This window comes from Pteropus medius, unplaced genomic scaffold (genome assembly GCF_902729225.1).
Source record: "Pteropus medius unplaced genomic scaffold, Ma_sr-lr_union100, whole genome shotgun sequence".
Classification (NCBI taxonomy): Eukaryota; Metazoa; Chordata; class Mammalia; order Chiroptera; family Pteropodidae; genus Pteropus; species Pteropus medius.
Window position 1 is genome coordinate 5,510,092 of NW_024342471.1, and position 21,977 is coordinate 5,532,068.

Sequence of the window (21,977 nt, forward strand, 5' to 3'; positions counted from 1 at the left end):
TATTTACACGAGAGTTGCAAAAATAGAATCCTCATATACCCTACAATCAACTTCCCCAAATAGTAACATTTCACATGACAGTTTATTCAAACTAAGAAGTTAACATTGATAAAAATACTATTAACTAAGAACTTTATTTGAATTTTACCAGTTATGTCCTTTTTTTGTTCCAAGATCCAATCCAGGATACCACATTACATTTAGTCATCATGTCTTCTTAGTCTCCTCCAGTCTGTAACAGTTTCTTAGTCTTTCCTTGATTTTCAAGACTTTGACAATTTGGGAGAAGACTGGTGAGATTTGTAGTATGTCCTTCAATTTAGGTTTGATTGATGTTTTCTCATGACTAGATTGTGGTTATGGATATTTGAGAAAAATACCAAGAAGTAGTGTGCCCTTCTCATCACCACGTATCAAGATTAGATGATGTCAATATAATGTATCTTTAGTGATGTTTAGATAGTGACTGCCAGGTTTCTCCACTGTAGAGTTACCCTATCTCCCTTTCCATACTTAGTCATTAGAAGGGCTCTCCTAAGTCTAAGCCACCTTCAAGAGGAGGAACACTGAGCTCCACCTCTTCGAGGGAGGCTTATAAATAATTTGGGGGTATATGTTAAAACCACTGTAATAATTAATCAGTATCCTGGAGGAGATACTTAGAGGCTATGCAAGTGTCCTGTTTCTCTTAAAAGTTTTACTCAACAATTTTAGCATCTGTCAGTAGATTTTTGCCTACAGCAGTTAATCTACTAATCCAATGCTGACTTTCTATTTCTTTCTACATGTATAAATTGGGATTCTTATTAAGGAAAATTTAAAGTTTTTATTTAATCTATTTATATAGTATGGACTCATGGATATTTACTTACAGTCTAATACTATCATTATTTTATTCTTCAAATTGTTCAAGCTTTGACAGTTTGGAGTTCTTTCAGGTTGGCTCCATGTCCCTCAAGTACAAGATATGCCAGACTATCTTCTATTTTTCCTGCCCAATCCTAGAATCTGCCATTTCTCCAGAGAGCCCTTGTTCTTTTTATTGGATAAAGGTTTTGAGAAACCATGATTTGGGCACTAGTAATTCTCATTACTACTATTTGATACTGCTTCTAGGTGCTTTCAGTAGCAACAGTTTGATTGCCATGGTGCAGTCACTCATCTTTTCTCTGTTTTTTATGGTTTTGCCTTTCCAGATGTCATATAAATGAGAACAATATGTAGCTTTTTGGATCTGCCTTTTTCAGCTTCATCCACGTTTTTGTATAAATCAAGAGTTTTTCATTGTGTGATTGTACCACCATTTGTTTATCCATTCACATGTTGAGAGATCTTTGTTTCCTTTTTTTTCCCCCACAATTATAAATAAAGCTGCAATTAACATTCTCTTGCAGGTTTTTGTGTGAACATAGGTTTCAGTTCACTTGAGTAAATACCAGGAGTGGGTATGCTGGGTTGTATGGTAAGTGTATGTTTAACTTTATAAGAAACTGCCAAACTGTTTTCTAAGGTGGCTGGCTGTACCATGTTGCATTCTACCAGGAATGAATTATGTAGTTTGTTACAATGAATCCTTGCAAGCTTTCAGAATCGTCAGGTTTTTTTTAAATTTTAAGCCATTTTAATAGATCTGTAGATTTTCCTAATGACTAAAAATATCACGCATCTTTTCATATTCTTATACATATTTCTTCTGTGACGTGTTTTCAGGTCTTTTGTCCATGGTTTAATTGGGTTATTTTCTTAATTCTTTATATATTATAGATACAAGTCCTTTTTTATATAAGGTGTGAGGTTTAAGTTGAAATTCATTATCTTGCATATCGATCGGTATCCAAGTTTTCCAAAACATTTATAGAAAAGATTATCCTTTCTCCATTGACCTACCATTGTACCTTTGTCAAAAATCAATTGACCATATTTGTGTGGGTCTATTTCTATACTTTCCATTGATTTGTTATCCTTTCACCAATACCATAACTGTAGCTTCGGAATAAGTCTTAAAATTAGATAGTGTGCTCGGAAGCTAAGCAGGGTCAGGTCTGGTTAGTACTTAGATGGGAGACCACCTAGGAATACCAGGTGCTGTAGGCGTTTAAAAAAAAAAAACAATTAGTGTGATTCCTCCAGCTTTATTTTTATTTTTCAAACTGTTTTGGTTATTCTAGTTCATTTGAATTTCTGTTTTAATCCAGTCTGACAGTTTTTGTCTTTTACTTGGATAATTTATTTTATATGTATTTAATATAATTAGCTATATTTCTGTTTTAACATTCTCCGAATGTGTGTCTTATGTTCTGGAGTTCTTTTCCTGCCATTCTTTTGGATTCTTTTTATCATTCTACCCCTTCTCCCCCTTTTCTAGTTTGGAAATACCCAGTATTTTTGTTCTGTAAGTAGATACCATCATAGATATTAATAACTTGGAGTCATAACATATCAAAGTCTATTAATCATTGATCAATATTTATTTGAGCTTTTCCATATATTTTCCTCTTTATTTTCTCAACTCAAACCTCCTAGATGGGATTATTCTTTCTTTAGAGAGATTTACTGGATATAGAATTTTAATTTGGCAGTTTTTTTCCCTCAGCACACTGCAGATATTAAATTATCTTGGCTTCATGTTGCTTTTGGAAAATCAACTGTTCTTCTTTTGCTTCTTTGAATGTAATCTCTACTTGATTTTCAGATTTCTCTCTGTCTTTGATTTTTCTACTATTTTGTTATATGTTTAGTTGTGAATTTCTTTTTATTGATTTTGTTGGCTTCTGGAATATGATTGTGTCTGATTGCTTCTGGGAAATTCTCAACTGTTACCTATTCAAATATTGCCTTTGTCCTGTCCTGTTTTCTCCTCCTAATACCAATTATTCTTTTAAGTATAGTATTATTTCTTTTATTTTTTCATAGTTTTGACTTTTCTGCTACTTTGGGGATAATGTCTAGCCTATTTTCGAGTTCCTTAGTTTTCTCTTTAGCTTTGTTGAATCTACTGTTAGTTTCAGGTTTTTTTGGAAGTTCTATTTTGTTCTTTAACTTTTTGAAATCTGCTTAAAGTATCCTGTTCCCTGCATATATTCTGAAATTTATCTTTTTCCTATAAGCATAGTTTGAGTCTGATAAGATCAGAAGTCTCTTTTCTGTTGTCTGTTTTTCTGCCAGATTTTAGTTTTGGAGTCCTTCAGTGCCTAATTAGTTATCTTTGGTTACAAGCTAGATGTTGTATTTGAAAAATTATTTGTAGGAATCATTTGAGACGCATACGTAGCAAGGTACTTTCCTCCACAGAGAGCCTACTCATGTCAGTTATCTGTGGACGTTACTGGTCCAGGGACCACCTTAAAACAAGTTTCAAATCTGATATTCCCTCCATAGGACTGTAATTCTTCTCTGGGTCTTCTACTCTCTGTTCACTCTCACTCTAAGGTTGTAATTTCTCTAATTATTAGACTCTTCACCTTGTGAGGGTCTTAGGCTTTGGTTTCTGTCAGAACAAAATTCTGATTTTCAGAGATAAAGACCCATTGGGCTTCCTTGTTTGGTGCTTTGAGTTCTCATTTCTTGTCACTTTTGGTTATAATTATCTGGTTTTTTGTTTGTTTGTTTTTGTGTTTTTTTTAGAATGTGAAAGAGAAAGGGGAGAAGATGTGTGTGTTTAATCCATTCTCTTTAGTTATCCACAGTAGGAGGGTTGACCCAAATAACTTAGTCCACCATTACTGAAAACAGGAAAATTATCTGCAAAAATCTTGTTTTTTTTACTTTGAAAACTGAGAAGCTCTAATCACACTTTCAAGGATCATCTACACCCCTTAGTTGTCATTTTTAGGCATTTTGCTCTGTGACCTCTGCAGTAAAAACTGATTTTTTGAGGAGTGAAGATAACAAGAGAATGAGATCTGAATTGCAGTGATTGTGAATTAATGATTTAATTTTTTCTTTTAGGCACACACAGTAACAGTTGAGTAGAGTACACCAGTACTCTCAGAATCATATATAAAAGAGTTGCTGATCTTATAGGGGATAACAAAGTGTACCAGCCTTTGGTAATTTTGGGGTGAAATTACAGGTGTTTAAAAGTTCTTAACTTGTTTAAAGTATTGTGCTTTACAATTTCTTGTTTTAGTGTTCATCTGAATAATTCTTGTGTGTTCTTCAAAACTAAGCCTAGATGTTATTTTTTCCTTGATAGCTTTTCCTCAAATATTGAGAGTACTCCATAAATATTTGTTGAATGAGTGATCATAGGTTGGTGGGTGACTTAAATTCCCTTCGATTCCTGCAGAGCATCCTGACAATTCTTTCAAGGACTGATCACATGAGATTGTAATGGTCCATTTTTTATGTCAGAGAGCAGAGATATTTTCTCTTTATTCTTTAGGGCCTAGAGAAAGATTCTCTTCTTGGTAACAGGCACACATTTCCTGGTACGTGGTAAATGTTCAGTAAATGCTTACTGAGTGAACATTCTGCTCTTGATTGAAAAGGAATAGTGTATTGGAAATTAAAGGCACCTATGGAACAAGTTTCAGATAGTATTAACTACTTATGCTTTCTTGTGTTCACATGGCCTTCTGAGCAATGCCACTTTTGAAAGGGGAAAAGTCAAGATTATATGACTCAGTTTTTGTCTGCTTCTAAAACAAAGCAGTAACGTAGTTATTTTCTCCCTGAGTTTATTCCACAAATTTTATTTCTCTCTTACTAATTTATGCTAGGAAGGAAAGGTCATTTTCTCCAGCAGTGTGTAAAAGGTGTTGTTTTCCTTATACAACTGCTTTTCCTCTCAAGCACTGCTTTTCCTCTTAGTACTGTCCTAAGTCATGCAGACAGTGCTATAGAAATCTTTGTTCTGTCTCGATGGTTTTGAGCTCTTGTTCATTCACTATGGTTGATCTAGGATTGGTAGGATTTTTTTTTAAGTAGAGACCCTAAAAACATTAGGATTACAAGAACTAATAAAGCTGTATTCAGTTTGAAAATAAGACTTTTTAAATTTAAAGTTCCAGAATAATCTTTTACAGTTCTAATATTAGAAAATTCATCTCTAAAAATACATTAGCACAAATGACTAATCAGACTGTTATCTGGTGTTAGACCACTTACTAAGCCTTTAATTTTCTTTTTAGTTGCCAGATTGAAAAACAGAAATCACATGGAAGAGAAGATATTAGAGGGAGAAACTGGCTAAAGAGGGCAAGAGAAGTTTTTATTGAAATTAATTCTGTTATATTTCATTTATGTCAATAAACTACTCATTTTGGCAGTGCATATTTTAGCCTTGTTTAATGAAGTTTCCATTTCCTTGGCACTTTACAAAGAGTAGGTCAAGCAGAGCCATGTAATCGTCTTTGGTTATAGGTGTGTGTGGTCAGACTTTAGTAGGGAAAATTTTGTCAGCTAGATAATTTTTCATAGTTGATTGGCTTTTGTAGGTTAAATGAGCAAACAAAACTCAGTCGTGTCTTCAGAGTCATTCTGAGGGCTTTTTATTTTATTTATTTATTTATTTAGGCGAGGCAACCCTTGGTTGACCTCACAGATTGCAAGGACCTTGTCAGCTTACAATCCCTCATTTTTTATTTTTTACACCTACAGCACCTCGTCCTCCTAGATTGTCTCCCATCCAAGTACTAACCAGGCCTGAGATCAAACGAGATCCGGCTTGTTCAGGGTGGCATGGCCATAGACTCTGAGGGCTTTTTAGATAGAAGTAATGATCTGAAGTGATTAGTCACTAAAGTTACACCTCCTTTGATGCAATTATATGGAAACAAGGATTAAGTAAGGTCATTTAAACCGGAAATTATTAGGAAAGGTAATTTTTCTGTCAGATTTTCTTAAGGTATACTTGTATGACGAATGGTGGATAGGAGAATTGACCTTGAGGATATTCAGGACTCAGACACTTTTCTAGACTTGCAAATAAGCTGTTATAAAAATTGCTAAAATTAAATTTCTCCAGTATTCTTCTTTTAATTGTTGTGGAGGGAGAAAGACTATTCTGAACTGTGCCTCTGTTATTTAATAGAAGAAGCTATAATGGAGAGAGAGACAGCGAAGGGAACAGTTGCTCAAGAACCCTTCAGTTGGTCTTCCAGTTCTCCTAGCTGCGTACGAGATGACAAGAAGTTGAAGGCAACTTCATTTTCATTTCTTTTTCCTTTTTTTTTTTTAACCAACATTGATTTGATCAACATATTTACTGTGCATTCTACAAAATGCAAAGCCTTGAGCTGGGTACTGTAAAGTAAAAAGATAAATGAGACTTGTCCTTGGCTTCAGGAAGCCATGGGTCTAATAGGGAAATTAAGGTTTGAAAGACTACTATATACAAGGTGTAGAAAGTGTTAAGTTTTGTAGGAATGAAAAGACTTGAACCTTGAAGGTCAGCCAACTTGGCTTTGAATCCCAACTTCATGTCTACTGGAGATTCTTGGTTAAGCTGCTGAGCTTACTTAGACTGTTTTCCTATCTGTAGATTAGGGAAAGAAATGCCTGACTCATAGAATTGCTGGGAGGGTTAGATATTTAAAGGTGAGAACCTCTTTTAACTCCAGACTTTTATAATACCTAATTGCCTATTCGGTGTCCTTTTTAATGTCTCAAAGCCATTTTAACCTTAAGCCCAAATCCTTACTTGTGACTCTCTTCCAGAATATCTTCTTTTTCCATGAATGGCATCAACAGTCTAGCCAGAAATCTAAAACTCACCTCCTACTTCTTATCCCATTATCCAGTCCACCCACAGCTATTGATTTTACACCATAAAATTTTGTTCCTCATATTAGTCCACCTGTTTCTATTGCGACCACCATAGGTCATGCTTTCATCATCTCTCACACAACAGCTTCCTGTCTCTCCCTAAATCTGTTCTCTCTGCCTGTCCTATACCTGGCCAGAGCAAACTTTTTCAGATCAAATGTACAGGTGGGTCACTTTCTGCTTAAAGCTCTTTGATGAATTTCCATTATCCCTAGTCTACAAATAAAATCTTAAAGGCATATTTGTCTCACCCTTGTTATGCCTTGCTCATTATTATATTCCCCAGGCCTAGCTTAGTAGTTTTTCATAGTAAATTCTTATGTATTTAAGGGATGAACAAAGGAAGGAATGTATGAAAGAACCAAACCAATAATTGAGAAATATAAACTGTTCCTGTGTTTCCTTCCTCTTAGGCTGCATGTGAATATACATGCACATTTACAGAGATACAAATGAAATACTGTTTCTGCATAAAATGTTTATCTTTGATGACTTCTCTTTTTTGTCTTTTCACATCCCCTCTTATCCACCCATACCTTTACCCTCCTCCATTCTTCTTTGTACCATTTTATTTTTCTGAAGTTGCTGAGCTACATACAGTTCAAGAACCTGTTTTCTTCTCTCCATGCACTTAATGAAGGCCAACTATTTGAAATTCATATGAATGATTGTCTTACTATAAGATTATTTGGTATGCATGAGAGCAAGCAAACACCTTTTTGGGGTACTGCAAAATAGGTAGGTGTACTCCCAGTGGAGAATCAAATCCACCAGTTTATAAATTAGGGTCCCAGCTAATGAGGCAAAAAGCTGCAAGGGTCAGTCAGACGAGTACTTGAGAATCATCTCAAGAGTTTCATTATGAATGGTCTTGCTCTGCTCTTCACAGACAATGTCAAAGCCTTTAGAGAGCCGAGGAAGACTGGGTGGTAAGAGTGTGATAGATAAATGGGATAGTAAATGGAAGTTGGAGAGTATTTTCCTTGTGAGTCAGGTGGTTTCCAGAGAGAAATGAAGTCTCATTTTGTAATGTTATGTCCACCTATGAGTTGGCCCTTAGAGACTAGGAATTAACCACAGCTCCTATCATTTTTGTATTTTAAAGGTAACTAAAAATGAAGGCTGTGGCCTTTTTAAAGATGAGTTTTTGCTTATTTATTTTCATTAAGGAGCTATGGCATAATTATTTAATAATTTACATGTTTTGGTGTTTCTGAGCTGTTTCTGGAAGATATCTCACTTGATCTTCAGTCTGTAAAAGTGCAGTTAGGCAGGCAGGTTTTGTAAATGATGAACCAAAGGTGGAAGAAGCCCAGCAGAGAAGTCCTGTAGCCAGTTAGGTGTTTGAAACCAGGACTCCACTCCCTGTTTCATCACACTATTGTATCTAATCCCAGTTACTAAATTTGTGTCAATTTTACAAACTTCTTAAACTGATGGGGAAGGGTTTTGAGATCCACAGATAAAGGGTGTCTATTAGGTTTAAAATATTAACCAAGAGAATAAAATGCCTATAAATAAATATAGAAACCGAAGAGAAAATATTGTTTTTATCAGAGCAGAAGCTAATTTAGTAGTTTAGTGTCATTAAAAGCCATAAATGCATGGGGACAGTATTTCTACTGGTTTCAGCTGTTGTCTATACTGTTTCGGCTGTTTGTGTACACACACACACATACCCCTTTACCCATCTTCTTAGTGTCTTGTGAATGCAGATATCATAGCCACAAAAAAGGGAGCAGCCCTAAAACAAAAAATGACCCATTTCTTTTGGAAGAACAAAAGTTACAATAAAAGTCTGCTTTCTGGTTTTTTGCTTATTTGGGGTGTGCGTTTTACACTTAACCAATGTTAGGTAAAGATAAATTAGGTTACTATCACCCTGTTTGTTTTATAACACTGAAGAAATAAATATTTGGAAATAATTTTAAAGACTGTTTAGGTTCACTTTTTTGTAAGTATTTGAACAATATTGTTTTCTGACTATTTAAATTTATATTCATGGGAACCCAGAGTTGAATTATATACTTATGGGACCCCAGATTTGAAGAGAGGCAAGTTATAGGAGTTTTATGGATGAGAGATTTCATAAGTAGATAATATAATACATGGATCTTTTGATCTCATGTATTGCAGGGAGAGTATCACCGATTGTGTTTGTCACACTTCCAAGTATAGCATTAACCCCCATCCTAGTCTCTCTACCTCTGAAAGCTCTAAGCCACTAAAACCATGAGCATAAGGAGACATCTATTCTGGCTTATCTCCTCTGGGTATGGTAACTAAACTCCAGCTTAAATACAGCGTTGGTAAAGGCATGCAGTTGTCATAAACGGATCTCTTAGAGCTCTCAAATAGGCACAGTTCTAAACAGTTCACATTCAATAATTCATTGAATTCTCACCACAAACCTATGAGGTAAATACAGTTATCTCTAGGTTATAGTCTGGTTGAATGTCAGTTCCTCTACTATGTGTCCTTTGACAAATTATTTAACCTTTCTTTACTTCAGTTTCCTCATCTGCAAAATGGAGATGATAACTTTCTTTACCACTTTTGTGTTGAGGATTAAATAAAATCCAAGTATAGCACATGGCAAATGTGCATATCTGGCTGGCACTTAGTGAATGCTTGTAGATGTTAGCTATGGTTATTTAACTAGTTTATGATTGATTACATGGCAAAAGAGATCACTGTTACAAGAATTGGTATTAAGTAGCTATGTGATTGTGGGTAAATTTTCTAGTTGTCTTATACCTATATTTTTAAACCTTTTATTTGGAAATAACTTCAAATTTACATGAGACAAAAATAAAAATAGTATAGTTATGACACTAAAAGCACAGACAACAAAAGACAAAATAAATTGGACTTCGTCAAAATTAAGTTTTGTTCAACAAAGGACACCAACAGAATGAAAAGACAACCTACCCAATGGGAGAAGATATTTGCAAATCATGTATCTGTGATGATAAGAGTTTAGTAACCAGAGTATATAAACAACCACAACTCAACAACTCTCCCCCCCAAGAAAAAAGGCAAATATCTTGAATAGTCATCTCTCCAAAGAAGATATATAAATGGCCAATAAGCACATGAAAAAAATACTCAACATCACTAATCATTGGGGAAATGCAAATGAAAACTACAATGAGATAACCATTTTACATCCATTAGGATGACTACTATAAAAAAAAAAATGATGTCAAGGATGTGGAGAAATTGGAACCCTTGTAAATTGCTGATAGGAATAACAAATTATGTAGCCACTGTGGAAAACCTCAAAAAATTAATTACCAGATGATCAGGCAATTCTGATTCTGGGTATACAACCAAAAGTATCAAAAGCAGGAACTCCAAAAAGATATTTGTACACCAGTGTTCATAGTATTGTTCACAATAGCCTAAAAGTGAAAACAACCCAAGTGTCTATTGATGACATAATAGGTAAACAAAATGTGGTCTGTACATACAGTGGAACTATTCAGCCCTAAAAGGGAAGGAAATTATGGCATACACTACAATATGGATTAACCTTGAACACATGCTAAATGAAACGAGCCAAATGTAAAAGGACAAGTATTCTATGTTTCCACTTAAATGAGGTACCTAAAATAGTTGGACTCATAGAGATAAAAAATGAGAGTGGTGTTTATAAGGAGCTGGGGGGAGGAGGGAGTTGGTGTCTAATAGGTACAGTGTTTCAGTATGGGATGGTGAATAATCTTGGAGATGGAGGGTGTGGTGATGGTTGCCCAAAAAATAAAGGTATTCATTGCTACTGAACTGTACACTTAAATATGGTTAAACTGGTAAGTTTCATGTGTATATTTTACAGTAATTTTTAAAATACATGTTTCAACAAAAAGTAAAAGTAGTACAAAAATCTGTATCCCCTTTACCCAGATTTACCTATTTAATATTTTACCCCATTTGCTTTATCATGTGTGAGTGTACTCATGAGTATACCTAATCTACCACCTAAATTCAACTTTTGTCATTTGATCTTGAAAGTATTGTTTTTTCGGTTTTTTTTTTTAATAGCATCTTACCCCCTCCAGTATAGGATATAGTCTAGGGTAGGACATTGTATTTAGTTGTCATGTCTTTTTAGCCTTCCTTTGTCTTTTATAATATTGACTTTTTTTTTAAAGAGCACCTTTCCCTTCCACCTTAATAGAATCTTCCTCGTTTTCTGTTTGTCCAGTGTTTCCATGTAATTAGATTGAAGTTATACAGTCTTGGCCAGAAAACTGCATAGGTGATGATGATGTCCTCTTCAGGTTATGACATCTGGAGACTCGGTACATTTTTAATTGAATGCAGGGTGACGGGAATCAACGGATACTATAGGAATCAGAAGAGTCAAGGAAGACATAAAGGAGACTTAATTTATAGATTCGGTAGAAATCATATTTCTAAAATTTTACCAGTTTTCTCTCAAATTTTGCATTAGTTCAACCAATATATGTTACTGTTTTCTGCCAGTTTTTATTAAGCTTGTCCCTGTATTAAATCAAGAGGAGATTCCTGATTTTTTAAAATTTTAATGAAATTAAGTGTGTCAAATGATGACCAAGGATCTACTGATTATTATATAAGGTTCCCCAAATGATTTGGATCAGTATAAAATGATGTTAAATTTTGATATAAAGAACATCCAAACTTTAGATGAGAGGTAAAAAGCTACATTGCAGAATAGGATTGGGGCTAATATAGGTTTAAGTTTCTTGGGGTTTTGGTTTGTGGGTTTTTTCATGTTGTAGGAAACACTATTGTTGATACAGTTGGGATATATGTATTGGTTTAACAGGTAAGAAAGTCAGAGGTATATTTGGGGCCATTCTTATAAGTTGGTTTTTCTTGCCATATACTTTAAAAAAATAATTTATTGGCCTTTGTGCATTTTGTCTCTGCAGTTTGAAGAAAACAGGTCTGAAACAAAGTCTTACCCCCAGCTGTCTCTGAACACAGTGACTGCCAGATCTCCAAACATCAAGTCCAGCTTTGTCCGCCAACCTGTCTGACATGTCGGGACCCGTGCCAAGCAGGGCCAGAGTTTACACAGATGTTAATACGCACAGACCCCGAGAGTACTGGGATTACGAGTCACATGTGGTGGAATGGGGGTAATTGTTTCCTTTCACTTCACTATACTCACCAAAGGGCTGACTCTTGTGGATTTATTGAGAGATTTATGACTGCATTTATAAACTGCAAGATCAAAGTCTGATTTGTGTTTTCTTTTCCAATGAGGAAGCATGGCGTTGCTTTGGGAAATTAACAATTTTGATAGGCTTATCATTTAATTTCAGTCTCATTCTTTTCTCAGATTTATATATTCTGTATACAAAGCTGGTAACAAAGAGTTGCCTATCAATTTGCTTCAACTAAGGGCTTTGCAGTTAGGTGAGAATTAATACTTGGGAGGCTTTAAAAACATCACATTCTTATGTAAAGTATTTTTGAGGTCAGAGAATGTTGTCTCATGATGATACTGAAGGATGAAACAGTTCTCCAGAAAGGTGTCCTCTATCTAATGAGAAGTAGAATTAAAGCCTTAAAACATTTACCCTTATCATGAGACTAAGCATGTGTAACATGGGATTCAGCCCAAATACCATCTTGAAAAGCTACATTTGCGCTTCTGATTCTTTATGCAGCCTCATTTGGATTTTTGCATATTTTATACCAACATAGTATGTATTTATTGAGGTTATAACTTGAGGTTTAAAAGGTTATAACTTTTTCGTGATAATATTTTGACAGTCAAATGCAAAAGAAAGCAATTTGAAAACTCATAAAGCTACAGCTCCTATATGCTTCATTTTATATCTATCCACCTTTGTCCATAGTCTGTAAGTTGATAAATAATTGTCATGGATGTATTTTAATCATGATTGGGCCATGATTCTTAACAGTAAGTACATTGCCTCTGCACAAGGAAGCATAGTATGCTTCAAAGATGCCATCAGAAACCAGTGGTACAATACCAATTAATGTTGTCATTATTAATAATCTAACAATTCCTCTTATGTCATGGGCTTTGGACTCTAGAAATACCTATGTTTTGCTACAGAAATTTCAACCACTGTATTCAAATTGAGTGCTTTGCACTTAGTTCTGCTTAACTATCACTAAACAGCCCTTTTGAGTTTTTGGCATGGTGCTATTTGGTTGTTTGTGTTTGATTCTATACCTTCTTGCAGGAGGAGAACTCAACCAGAACTAAGAGCCTTCCTCTAAAATTGCCATGCTACTGCATTGTTCATTTTCCTTAGTATCTTTTGCTTTCTCTGTTCATTCACTTTCTTTTTAGGTGCTTGAATTCTCAGCGTCTCTAGCAGGAATAAATAGAATTTCGGCTGTACTAAAAGGACCATGTTTGTCATTCTTTAGAGCAGAGGTCCCCACCCCCCAGGCTACAGACTGGTACTGGTCCGCGACCTATTAGGAACCGGGCCAAACAGCAGGAAGTGAGCAGCGAGTAAAACTTCATCTCTATTTGCAGCCACTCCCAAGCACTAGCATCACCGCCTCAGCTCCACCTCAGATCATCAAGAATTAGATTCTCATAGGAGCACCAGTCCCTGGTGCCAAAAGGATTGGGGACAGCTGCTTAAGAGCAAAGTCATCTAAATTGTAGGCAGAGGCAGAGAGAAAATATATTGGCTTTTCCCTTATTTTTTAAGCTACATCAAACATCTGATGTAGCTTAGTGGTCATGGAATATGGGTAAAAGGAGAGGAAGGTACTCCTAACTATGGTTCATTATCTGTAGTATGGTTTGCAAACTCTGTTATATGGACTATCCTCAGAGCTCGCCTTGGAAGGCAAGTGGGAGGTCAACCCTCTATGTTTGAAAGCCCATTAAAAATCGGCTGCTCTGCAAGTGTGGCCGAGTTGAAGTATTCTTATAACATGTTCACTTCCTGCTAGGTGTCAGCACTGGGCCAGGCACTGGGAGACAGGAATATATAAAAATTATTCTCCATTGGAAAGCCATCTATTGGAGGCAGGCGTACATAACAAACCCTAATACAGGCTGGCTATGTGTGGTATGTCAACAGAGATGTAAACAGTTTGAGATTTGAAAGAATAATTAGAAGGCTTAAATTTTCTAATTGTAGGAACAGACAGACATTTTTAATTGGCCCAATTAAAAAAATACAAAGTAACCAATTTGGAAATTATTTAAAATAACATTTCTTTTACTCCTACTAGTAATAGAGGTTTATAAGTTGAATTAGTGCTTGACAATTTGAACTTTTTAAATCATTGACTTATGATTCTTTTTGTTCACAGAAATCAAGATGACTACCAGCTGGTTCGAAAATTAGGCCGGGGTAAATACAGTGAAGTATTTGAAGCCATCAACATCACAAATAATGAAAAAGTTGTTGTTAAAATTCTCAAGGTGAGTACAAGAAGAGGTTATAATTTTAGAGGTATTTGGAATTTAGATTTAAGTAATGATGATGCCTTTTTTAAAGCAGCATTTGAAAAGGTTTTTGGAGGACTTTTAACACCTTTATTTTATTATATCCTCTGAAATTAATAGACAAATCAGGAAACCAAAACAAGAGAGATTTGACTCAAGTCATACCAGCTAGATTATGGCAGAGGAAGGGAGTAAAGGTTCAGTCTTCTCTCTCCTAGGTCTAATATTGATTTGTTTGCCTAATAACTGATTTTCTCTACTTTTAGTTATATTCCATGCTTTTATTTTCAATAAATGTTACCTCTACTGTGTAAAGATGCGCAGTCACAAATACAGGCCTTTAGAGGGCAGGCAGATGACACGCAGCTAGTCTGATGTAAGTGCCCATGATTAGAGGAGGTGAGTGGGTGCTGCAGCATGTGCTCCAGCTCCAACCAATTATTCCCTTGCTATAGTGCAAGTCTAGTGTTGCTTGATACTCTTGCAAAAAGAAACTAGAAATTTAGTATATGAATCGCCTCAATTTTTCAGTGTCGACTCGAGAGTTTAAGAACACTGTACAGATTCTAATTCAACAGGTCTAGGTGGGTCCTGGGAATTTGTGTATTTAAAACAAAAATCCAGGTTAAAATCCGGGTTGTTGGTTATCGTAGTTTAGTAGCCACCAGTCTTGTTAGTGAAGTGATGATATAAATTTAAAACAATTTCTGAGAATTGTATGCAGCGTGTCAGTAGTCTGAAGTGATTGATATCCGAGGAAAGACCTGCGTGGTTCAGTATGGCAGGCATGGGGTCACATGTGACTTTTGAGCATTTAGGTGTGACTGGTCCAAATTGAAATATGCTCTAAAGATAAAATATACTAGATTGCAAAGGCTTGGTACAAAAAAATATATAAAATTACTCATTAGTAATTCTTCGTATTGATTTACATGTTGAAATAAGATTTTGAATATATTGTTAAAATATATTAAATACTTTTTTAACATAGATACTAAAATATTTAAAATATATATGTGGCTTGCATTATATTTCTTTTGGACCAGTGCTGTTTTAGACTATTTAGAAGGAAGTCCTTGTGAAGGAGGTGCAGTTGGACCAAAGCCCTCCTTAGATACCACAACAGATGTGAAATGATGGGTGAGGACAAAGGAATATGAAAGATACACTCAAGGGACTCTACATAGTGGTCTTTTTAAAATAGAGAGAGGGGGTTCACATTTCTTTTTTGCAACAGTCTTATGAGATAGGTATTCTTGTTGATCATTTTATCCATAATGAAAGGCTTAAAGAGGTTATGTAACTTGCCCATAGGCACACACAGCTAGCAAAATAGGATTTGCATTAGGCAGTCTTAATTCCAGGCCCACTTGAAACCCACAAGGTTATGCTGCACAAAGATGGTTTGGCCATCCTTGTTCTTGTTCCTGTTTCCATAACCTCTATTGATTGTTTATATAGACTTAGAGGAAGAAGTAGAAAGAGCCCATGTTTCATCCCAATTGATAAAAAGATTTTCCAAGATAGACCTTAGTATTATTAACCATTCATAATTCCTAGTTTGTATAGTTGTAAAAAGTTAACATATTAAGACTGATGATTGGAATTAAATGCTGATTCAACAGAGGTTTGATCTTTGAAATGAAAACCTTTTTTCTTTCGATTCAACATTTGCTAAGGACCTGCAGAGTGCCTGGCACAGGGCTAGGAGAATGGGATTTAAAGTAGAGTCTGACACATTTCCTTCCTTAAAGGAGCTCATAAGTAAGCCATTTATGTATTACATTACCTGTTGAAATACTTTATTTCACCGATGCTGCTTTACCCTTTCAGCCAGTAAAGAAGAAGAAAATCAAGCGTGAAATAAAGATTTTGGAGAATTTGCGAGGTGGTCCCAACATCATCACACTGGCGGACATTGTAAAAGACCCTGTGGTGAGTGTATAGTAGACACTAGCAAGGCCCACTAGGGCTGAGGTGGTGTTTGCCCCGGAGCACAGCTGGCCTCTTTTCGTTGCCCCACCTCTACCATTAAGTCCTGCTTTAAAAGTGCTTAATCAGTTATACCATTTAACTAGCTTGGGTCTTTCTTTCAAAGAGACCTCCACCCACAGACTATTTCTTATTCTTCTAGGCTAAGAGACTGATAGCACTGGAAACTGAAATGTGTTAATCCATTTTGCAAACTCAGGTCCGATGCCGAGGGGCGATGGGCGCATTGTCGGGCTGCCTACAGCCTGGTGAGACTTCAGCTCCATGTCTTCTGTTTGAAATCCATCCCAAAACTGACCTAAATGTGGTGATGATCAGAGTGGGGAGGGCTTGTAGCAATAGAGGGTTTCCTGCTACTGAGGCAAGGACTGCCAAATTCACCACGTAGCATCCGCAAACATTGTGCCCACTAAAGCTGCCAGGGCTATTGCTAATGAGTGTTTTCTTTTTCTTTCCCCTAGTCACGAACCCCTGCCTTGGTTTTTGAACATGTAAACAACACAGACTTCAAGGTATAATATATAACTGACTATTTCAAGTTGTTGGGTTTTTAGACCACATAGAAATCCTTTTAGGGATGTTACTATTAGAAGAACTTTCATCTTACTAGCTTAAAAAGAGCTTTTTATCTTTATAGTGTTAAATTTTAAGATAAAAATACTCCTGTACAAACTGCCCACTTTCTACCTCTTGATGTTTTGCCCTTTTGTTTCATGCTTTTTTTTAATGAGCCATACATTTACTTCTCGCCACCTTTACCATTCATTTGATAGTTTCTGCTGATGAAAGCAATAACGTGTTCAGTAGGATGTCTGGCCTAGGGCATTTTGCTTTAAAATGACAGTGTTCAAGAAGAAATGTATTGTGTATGTAAAAGCAAGGTCTGCTTATGTTTTAGGATTCCTCGGAAACTGGGCTCTAGATTTTAAAAAGGGATGAGTGGGGAAGGGTAGTATAAATTCTGCTACAACACAAACTTCTACAACAGCTATCTCTGACTTCTAGCCCATCCATCGGCCTACTTATTTCAAACAGTTCTCAATTCCAGTACAACAGAAGAATGTGGGCACTCTCTTGGGTTTTGACTTGCCTTTGTACCAGTCCAGTGTCAAGAATGTTAGGTATCAATAAATGAGTGAATTCTTTTGCTGAGAGGAGGAAAAAAAGGAAGAACTGTTTTAGAACCAGAGTAGTAATTCAGAGAAAACATTGTCAGAAGACATCACTAACCATTTAATGATATGTGCATGTTGTTTTAAAAAAAACAAAAAACAAAAAACAAAACTACAACTCTGGAAACTGGGAAGGATACATAACAGTTGTTCAGAGTCTACTTCCAAATCGGGACAGGAATAGTTCTGTTAAATTAGCTTGACAGATTTGACAGCAGGCCATCTATCTACATACCCAGTGCCTATAACTATGTAAGCCAAAGATGGGTTAGTTCCCTACTAAGGAGGCTGTGTACTTGCCAAAATGCTTTTTATGAGAAGACATGGGGGTGGGAGGCGGTAAATGAAAAAGCAAACTCAAATTACAAATATATATTGATGCATGTTGCATATATGAATTGGTATGTTCCCAATAGTGGATTATAGCTTCAGCAATACAAATTTATGTAATTCTTCACTTTTACATGTAGAGTTGAAGACCCAAAGTATCTCTTTAAAGTGAATATTATGTTGGAGAAGTAGAGACTGGTGTAGAGACAGATCTTGGAACGATGGCAAATGAGCCAAGTCTTGGTTTGAATTACAACAAATGAGGATGAGAAATTGCCTTCCATCAGCAGTATTTCATGGCTCAAATGTTGCATTTGTCTTTAACAGCAATTGTACCAGACGTTAACAGACTATGATATTCGATTTTACATGTATGAGATTCTGAAGGTAAGGGGACCTTGAATACTAAATATTTCTAGATTGATCTTCCCTTGTTAAATAACCCAGATGACTGTAGAAAAGCCAGTGAATTAACTTTGTAAAATATGTTGAAAGAAGGTGCCTTTTCTGCTAATGTAAGGGTTATGGGATAGGGCTTAGTAGGAATATAATTTAGAATGCTTTGGAAAGGCTATTTAGAAGAGAGCTGGGATCCCTTAAATAATTGTAATCTCCATCTTGCTCCTATAAAAATTAACAATTGTCCAAACTTGTAAAAATAGCTCCTAATGTGCTGGCTTCTGGTGTACTTTATTTCACTTAAAGTTGAACAAGTAAAACAGTAAACTTTTAACTCAACCATCAGTCATTGTCCTAAGGACTATGTAAATTTCTACTTAGAGATTGCTGATGTAGAGTGGACTTTGATTTCTAAAGTGGGATCACCAGCTTGCTCTTGGGAGTCACGAGATCAGCATTATAAGGGAGAAAATTGCTAAATGTTGGCTAAAGTTTCTTACTAAATGAGGGTTGACTTAAAGCCCACATTTGAACCTTAGGAGTACCTTGAAGAGACTATGCCAGCAGAGATATTTGATCTTTCCATTGGCTCATGCAATCTGTGGCAAGCAGTTCTTCACAAAGTTAAGGATATGCCTGCCTGCCCTGGGAACCATAGGAACCCAAATTGCCCTTCAGGAAGGACAAGAATTTATTTGGCCAATGACATCAGCTGACTTTAAAGGCCAGGATTAGCAATCTCCAACGGTTATGCCACTCACTTCACCTAAGTTTGAGATTGCACATGGTTTTCAAATTGGATTTGATGTCATAAATCAGGAGTAGACAAACTTCTTTACAGGGATAAACAGTAAAATTTTAGGCTCAGTGGACCATAGGGTCTTTCCCAGACTACTCAGCTCTGCTGCTGTAATGTGAAAGCAGTCACAACATGCAAATAAATAGGCATGGCTGTATTCCAATAAAATATTCACAAAAACAGGCCATATTTGGCCCATGGGCTATGATTTGTCAACCTCTATTGTAGACTCTTGGCTGCTACAGAATAAGTTGTAGTACAAACTAGTTTTCTTCTTTTGAGGGGCCTATGTTTATGAAAATAATCCAGGCTTTGGGTAAGGGGTAAAAATTGGAAGTGATGCAATTGGTGTACACGTTGGGTCTTTTTGAACAGAAAAGATGTTGAAACAACTGTTCAAGAACAGAACATGTTCAGAGGCCATGAGCTGGTGGGATCTTGAACAAGTCTCTGAAGAATAGCTATGTGGGTGATTGTCCTAACCCTGATTGCCAGGGGTATTATGAGGCTAGAAGGAAAACTGTGAAGGAAAAAGTAAAGGACTTTAACTAGAAAGACACTCTTATACATGCTAACTCTTTTCTTTCTTTTCCTCCCACAGGCCCTGGATTATTGCCACAGCATGGGAATTATGCACAGAGATGTGAAGCCCCATAATGTCATGATTGATCATGAGCACAGAAAGGTAAAGTGATAGACTGACAGGTAAAGTGATAGACTGACAAGTCTTCTTTATCAACATAATATATTGAACAGCCTATCTTCAGCACTTTATCCCTAGCATCTGTCATAGTTTCTGGTACCTGTTAGGCACTTAACAAATATTTGGTGAGTGAATGAATGAAGAAATCAGAAAATTTAAACTATTATTCATATTCCTAAGAATATCAAAAAGAAAACATTAGTGTAGTGGGCAAAACATTAGTTTTAAGCAGGGAAACTGGCTTCTCATTTTATTTATTGAATAATATCTTGAGAAACTCCTTTTTCATTTGCCTCCTCTTACCTTTACAACAGGCATAATAATATTTGCCTTGCATGCCTCTGGGTTATTAAAAGAATTAAGTGTACACAGTTATGAAATGAATGAAATATTTAGAAAATGCTGCTGCTTATCAGCAAGTGTCATGAGGCCCCTGAGCTCTACAAGTGCTTTTAATGAGAGCTGCGTGCTTTTTAACATTTCAGTGTTATATGGTAACCAAGCGCACTTTTTGTAGGCAGTGATGGTTCTCTGTTGTAGTCTTTGTGGAGGTAGGTGATGTGTTCATTCCACTAATATTTCTTCAGGTACACACTGCTGCGTAATAGGTATTTTTCTAGAGGCTGGGAATTTATGCATGAGACAAATAGTAAAAAAATTCTTTCCATGGGGAGCTTGCATTTGGGGGAGATTAATGGGCTAGAAAATTAAAAGTGATGTGGAAGAAAAATAAGTTAGGAATAAGGAACAGTGGAGAGTGTTGGCAGTTTTAAACAAGGGGTAAAGGGAAGATTTCATTGGAAAGGTGACATTTTTGGAGAACCCTTGGAACCAGCCATGCAACCTATGTCCCAGGTGGAGGATATTCCAGATGCAAAAGCCCTAAGGCAAGATTGTGCTTGGCATGTTGGAACAGCAGCAGGATAGAACTGGGACAGAATGAACAGGGGAGAGAGGGGTAAAGAGAACCAGATCATATAAAACCCTAATTATCATTATCAGGCCTTTTCTCTGAAGATGCATAGCTTTTGCTGGGTTTGAGGAGAAGGTTGACATGTTCTCACTTGGGTTTTAAAAAGTTTACTACACATGTATTTCAGAACAGCTAAAATTAAAAATAGTGACAATACCAGATACTGGCAAGGGTGCAGAGAAACTCAGTCTCTCACACATTGCTGGTAGGAATCTAAGTGGCACAGCCATTTTGGAAAATGCCAAACTGTTAATTTATAGTTTTTCAACTTCTTTAAAAATTAAACAAACATGCTTACCAAATAATCTAGCAATGGCATTTATCCCAGAGAAACAAAAACATAGGTCCAGACAAAAACCTATGTATGAATGCAGCTTTATTTGTAATAGCTCAGAATTGGGAAGGGGGAGGGAGTCCTTCAGTGAGTGAATGGTTAATCAAACTGTGGTATGTCTGTACCATGTAGTGTTATTACTGAGTAGTATGACTCAGCAATAAAAGAAAGAACTATTGGTAATACACCAACTTGAATGGATCTCATGCTGAGTAAAAACAATCTCAAAAAGTTATGCTGGTGATTCCACTTATAATATTCTCAAAATGATAGAGTTGGAGAACAGATTGGTTGCCAAAGGTAAGGAAATGAAGGAAAGGAGTAGCATAAGAGACATCTCTAGTGATGGAACAATTTTTATATCTTCTAGTGGAAGTTATATAAATCTACACTACATAGATAGAATTACATACTACACACACACACACACACACACACACACACACACTATTCGCTGAAGAAAAATAAGGTCTGTGTGAATTGTGTCAGTGTCGGTTTCCTGGTTTTGATATTATACTGTAGTTATATAAGATATTACCAAACTGGGTGAAGGGTACACACAGAATATCTCCAACTTCCTGTGAATTTATAATATTTTTAAATATAAAGCTTTTAAAAGAGATCATTCTGGTTGCTGTGTAGAGAATAGAGGGCAAGAGTGAAAGCAAGAAGATCAGTTAGGAGAAGGCGCTATTGCAGGAAAACAGACAAGAGATGGTGGTGGCATGGACCAGGACAGTAGCAGTGAAAGCGATGAGAATGGTTAAAATATGGTAGAACCAACAGGATTTGTTAACATTAAATGTGGGATATAAGAGAAACAAGTCCAGAGTGAAAAATGTGGGGCCTCAATGACAAGATGAATGGAATTCCCTTTAGCTGAGAAGGGAAGCTGTAGGAGAAACGAGTCTTACGGGGAATATATAGAGGTTTAGCTTGAGATGCCTGCAAGATGTCACAGAGGAAGAGATGGCTGGTAGAAGGCATGGGCTAGAGAGTATAGGTAAGAAACTTTGATATGCTGTCTGTGAAGCCACAGGACCAGAAATAGTCATCTAGGGATACT

General features: G+C 36.2%; 1 protein-coding gene across 1 annotated transcript in view; it reads left to right on the forward strand.

The window, feature by feature from the left end:
- Positions 1-21,977, forward strand: part of CSNK2A1 (casein kinase 2 alpha 1) — a 44,409-nt gene that overhangs the window by 14,056 nt on the left and 8,376 nt on the right. Inside the window, exons 2-7 of the mRNA XM_039863976.1 lie at positions 11,688-11,897; positions 14,074-14,185; positions 16,043-16,144; positions 16,663-16,713; positions 18,031-18,090; positions 19,503-19,586. Of these exons, the coding sequence (XP_039719910.1) occupies positions 11,797-11,897; positions 14,074-14,185; positions 16,043-16,144; positions 16,663-16,713; positions 18,031-18,090; positions 19,503-19,586 (510 nt within the window). The 5' untranslated portion in view covers positions 11,688-11,796. The remainder of the gene's footprint in view (positions 1-11,687; positions 11,898-14,073; positions 14,186-16,042; positions 16,145-16,662; positions 16,714-18,030; positions 18,091-19,502; positions 19,587-21,977) is intronic.